At 43.8% G+C, this 5,000-nt stretch overlaps 1 protein-coding gene and 1 long non-coding RNA gene across 6 annotated transcripts in view; one reads left to right on the top strand and one right to left on the bottom strand.

Annotated features, from left to right (window-relative positions):
* LOC119484477 (dynamin-1-like) overlaps positions 1–5,000 on the top strand; it is a 28,807-nt gene that overhangs the window by 13,559 nt on the left and 10,248 nt on the right. For all 5 annotated transcript variants that reach the window (XM_037763300.1, XM_037763299.1, XM_037763298.1 and 2 more), the window contains 2 exons: positions 2,580–2,689; positions 4,213–4,324. In XM_037763300.1, coding sequence (XP_037619228.1) covers positions 2,580–2,689; positions 4,213–4,324 — 222 coding nt within the window. The remainder of the gene's footprint in view (positions 1–2,579; positions 2,690–4,212; positions 4,325–5,000) is intronic.
* The window catches only part of LOC119484479, a 20,665-nt gene that overhangs the window by 13,844 nt on the left and 1,821 nt on the right, over positions 1–5,000 (bottom strand). The window lies entirely within an intron of this gene.

Here is a 5,000-nt window from a genome sequence, read left to right as displayed (position 1 = left end):
GGAGTTGGTCATGGAAAGGATCTCTGTGTGAGGCACCCGATCTTCCCAAGAGAGGCCGAGGATTTTTTGGAGGCATCGAATGTGGAAGGCCTCCAAGTTTTTGATATGCCGTCTGTATGGGGTCCATGTTTCTGCCCCATAGAGCAGAGTGGAGGCACATACCGCGTTGTAAACAGCCACCTTGGTACTGATCTTTAGGTTTTTGTTTTGGAATACCCTTCTACGGAGTCGCCCAAAGGCTGATGAGGCTTTGTTGATGCGACTGTTTATTTCAGTGTCAAGGGAGCAGTCTGAGGAGATTGTGGAGCCAAGATAGGTGAACTGGTGAACTACTGTGAGTGGAACACCACCTATTTGAAAGTTAGGGAGTGAAGGAGGTTGGGAAGTGAGTTGTGCCATGACTTCGGTTTTTTGAATATTGACCTGGAGACCAAAGGACTGGTATAGGCTGGAGATTGTGTTAAGGGCATGCTGCATGGACTCTGGGCTATGTGCAAAGACAGCGCAGTCATCTGCGTATTGGAGCTCATGGATTTGGTATGTCTTTGTCTTTGTGTAGGCCTGGAGCCGTCGGATGTTGAATAGACTTCCATCAAGGCGGCGCTCCAGGTGAACTCCATCTCTGTGTCCCAGGGTATGGTGGAAGAGGTGGGTAGTGGCTGAGAGGAGGAGATTGAACAGGACCGGTGCCAAGACACAGCCCTGTTTCACCCCAGTGTTGACCTTGAAGGGCTCTAACTGGAGTCCTCCTGTGAGAACTCTGGCTTGCATCCCATCATGCAGTTGCTGCAGGATGGAAAGAAACTTGGGTGGTACCCCAAGTTTTGAGAGCTGTTTCCAGAGCAACTCACGGTTTATGGTGTCAAAGGCTTTGCTGAGGTCGATGAAGGCTATGTACAGGTCCTTGCGTTGTTCTCTGCTCTTCTCCAGCAGCTGCCGTAAAACAAAGATCATGTCAGTAGTGGATCTGGTCTTCCGAAAACCACATTGCGTTTCTGGGAGAGCACTTTCCGAAATGTACTCCACCAGCCTATTGAGCATGATCTTTGCCAGCACTTTCCCTGCGGTGGAGAGGAGAGAGATTCCGCGGCCGTTCCCACAGATAGCTCTGTCGCCCTTCTGTTTGTAGATGACCACAATGTTAGCGTCCTTCCAATCCTGAGGGACTATCTCAGACTTCCAGATGTTTATGATCAGGAGATGTAGGCGGTGTGTAAGGAGGAACCCCCCATGTTTGAGGATCTCTGCTGGGATGCCATCAGGTCCTGCACCTTTGTTGTTCTTTAGACTTTACACACACACACACACACACACACACACGAACACACACACACACACACGAACACACACACACACACACGCACGCACGCACGCACGCACGCACGCACGCACGCACGCACGCACGCACGCACGCACGCACGCACGTACGTACGCACACACACACACACACACACACACACACTACTGTATACAGACAGGTGTCATTGATGTGACTTCCTGTGTAGCGTGGAAGTCGGGGGTCAGATACCGACCCCGGTATCTGGGGTACCGGGGTCGGTGTTACGAGCCATCCGGTCCTTGTATAACCAAAGTGAGAGCTGCGTCCGTATACTCGGCACAAAGTCAAGGAGCTGTCACTGATGAGAGTCAGAACCTCCCAGTCTGAGGTCCTGGTTCTCTGCTGGGAACCGGTGGACTGCTCCCTCCTGGTTGGGAGTGAGTCTTTGCCCCAAGAGAGGGAGTTCAAGTATCTCTGGGTCTTGTTCACCAGTGAGGAGATGGACAGGCGGTCCAGTGCGGCATCAGCAGCTCTGCGGGCGCCGTACCGGACCGTTGTGGTTCAGAGGGAGCTGAGCCGGACCGCTGTGGTTCAGAGGGAGCTGAGCCGGACCGCTGTGGTTCAGAGGGAGCTGAGCCGGACCGCTGTGGTTCAGAGGGAGCTGAGCCGGACCGTTGTGGTTCAGAGGGAGCTGAGCCGGACCGTTGTGGTTCAGAGGGAGCTGAGCCGGACCGTTGTGGTTCAGAGGGAGCTGAGCCGGACCGTTGTGGTTCAGAGGGAGCTGAGCCGGACCGTTGTGGTTCAGAGGGAGCTGAGCCGGACCGTTGTGGTTTAGAGGGAGCTGAGCCGGACCGTTGTGGTTCAGAGGGAGCTGAGCCGGACCGTTGTGGTTCAGAGGGAGCTGAGCCGGACCGTTGTGGTTTAGAGGGAGCTGAGCCGGACCGTTGTGGTTCAGAGGGAGCTGAGCCGGACCGTTGTGGTTCAGAGGGAGCTGAGCCGGAAGGCAAAGCTCTGGATTTACCGGTCCATCTACGTTCCAACCCTCACCTCTGGTCATGTGTTGTGACGGAAACTGCTCCTGAGGTGGTTCAACATCTGATCAGGATCCTCCTGGATGCCTCCCTTTGGAGGTTTTCCTCCTGGTGGAGGCCTCGGGGTCGACCCAGAACACGCTGGAGAGATTCTAGATCTGGTCTGGTCTGGGAACGCCTCGGGGTCCCCCAGGAAAAGCTGCTGAGCCTGCAGCCCCCCCGAGACCCGGGCCCGGGCGGTTCTAATCGTTGTTGTTGTTGTCCTGCAGGAGAAGGAGAAGAAGTACATGCTGCCGGTGGACAACCTGAAACTGAAAGACATCGAGAAGAGCTTCATGTCCAGTAAACACATCTTTGCCCTGTTCAACACTGAACACAGGTAGGTAGCTGGAGAAAGGTTAAAGGTCAAACCATGACCTCTTTGACCGGTCATGGTTTGAGGATCAGGATTATAGGGTTCACTGTGGAGAGGGGCTCAGACTAATACTGGAGTTCCTCAGGGTTCTGGACTCAGTCCTCTTCTACCAGATCAGTCTGACGTGCAGTCTGAGGTCATGACGTCTGATCGGTCATCTGATCAATGATCTGACTCCTGATTGGACGGATTATTGGCAACATTTTGGTCGTTTTCTGCAGTTTGAGGTTCTCTGAGATCAGATTTACAACAAGATCTGCTAGAGACTGCAGTCAGCTGGTTTTAATACTACTGTAGTAGTATTTTAATATTACTCTAGTAGTATTTTAATACTACTGTAGTAGTATTTTAATATTACTCTAGTAGTATTTTAATACTACTGTAGTAGTATTTTAATATTACTCTAATAGTATTTTAATATTACTGTAGTAGTATTTTAATACTACTGTAGTAGTATTTTAATATTACTCTAGTAGTATTTTAATACTACTGTAGTAGTATTTTAATATTACTCTAGTAGTATTTTAATATTACTCTAGTAGTATTTTAATACTACTGTAGTAGTATTTTAATATTACTCTAATAGTATTTTAATATTACTGTAGTAGTATTTTAATACTACTGTAGTAGTATTTTAATATTACTCTAGTAGTATTTTAATACTACTGTAGTAGTATTTTAATATTACTCTAGTAGTATTTTAATATTACTGTAGTAGTATTTTAATATTACTGTAGTAGTATTTTAATATTACTCTAGTAGTATTTTAATACTACTGTAGTAGTATTTTAATATTACTCTAGTAGTATTTTAATATTACTCTAATAGTATTTTAATATTACTCTAGTAGTATTTTAATATTACTCTAGTAGTATTTTAATATTACTGTAGTAGTATTTTAATATTACTCTAGTAGTATTTTAATATTACTCTAGTAGTATTTTAATACTACTGTAGTAGTATTTTAATATTACTCTAGTAGTATTTTAATATTACTCTAATAGTATTTTAATATTACTGTAGTAGTATTTTAATACTACTGCAGTAGTATTTTAATATTACTCTAGTAGTATTTTAATATTACTCTAATAGTATTTTAATATTACTGTAGTAGTATTTTAATATTACTCTAATAGTATTTTAATACTACTGTAGTAGTATTTTAATATTACTCTAATAGTATTTTAATACTACTGTAGTAGTATTTTAATATTACTACAGTAGTATTGTAATATTAGTCTTTATTTCTTCTTACTTTCTGTTCATAACAGGGAAACACGTTGTAAGTCGTTGGCGACCTGGTCGTCTTCTTTGAATAAACTTTATTTATATTTACAAACCGACCAGAGTTCAGTGTTTACGTTCTGTGTGAGCTCGTTGTGTTATCTGCTGTATGCAGACGATACTGTTGTGTATGTGTGTGTGTATATATATATAGGTATATACAGTATATAGCTTCAACATGTAATAACATGTGAATGTTTCAGGAACGTGTATAAAGACTCCCGTCAGCTGGAGTTGGCCAGTGAGTCTCAGGAGGAGGTCGACAGCTGGAAGGCTTCTTTCCTACGAGCTGGAGTGTACCCTGAACGCACCGTGGTACGACTCATTACTGCTGCTACATTACTCCATCATTACTGCTACATTATTCCATCATTACTCCATCATTACTGCAGTATTACTCCATCATTACTGCAGTATTACTACATCATTACTCCATCATTACTGCTACTACATCATTACTGCAGTATTACTCCATCATTACTGCAGTATTACTACATCATTACTGCTGCTACATTACTCCATCATTACTGCAGTATTACTCCATCATTACTGCAGTATTACTCCATCATTACTGCTGCTACATTACTTCATCATTACTGCAGTATTACTCCATCATTACTGCAGTATTACTTCATCATTACTGCAGTATTACTCCATTATTACTGCAGTATTGCTCCATCATAACTGCAGTATTACTACATCATTACTGCAGTATTACTCCATCATTACTGCAGTATTACTACATCATTACTCCATCATTACTGCAGTATTACTCCATCATTACTGCAGTATTACTCCATCATTACTGCAGTATTACTCCATTATTACTGCAGTATTACTCCATCATTACTCCATCATTACTGCAGTATTACTCCATCATTACTGCAGTATTACGCCATCATTACTCCATCATTACTGCAGTATTACTCCATCATTACTGCAGTATTACTCCATCATTACTGCAGTATTACTCCATTATTACTGCAGTATT

The sequence above is a fragment of the Sebastes umbrosus genome, unplaced genomic scaffold, assembly GCF_015220745.1.
Source record: "Sebastes umbrosus isolate fSebUmb1 unplaced genomic scaffold, fSebUmb1.pri scaffold_77_arrow_ctg1, whole genome shotgun sequence".
Taxonomy (NCBI): Eukaryota; Metazoa; Chordata; class Actinopteri; order Perciformes; family Sebastidae; genus Sebastes; species Sebastes umbrosus.
Note: the sequence above shows the minus strand (reverse complement) of the source record. Positions and strands in the feature narration are given on the sequence as shown.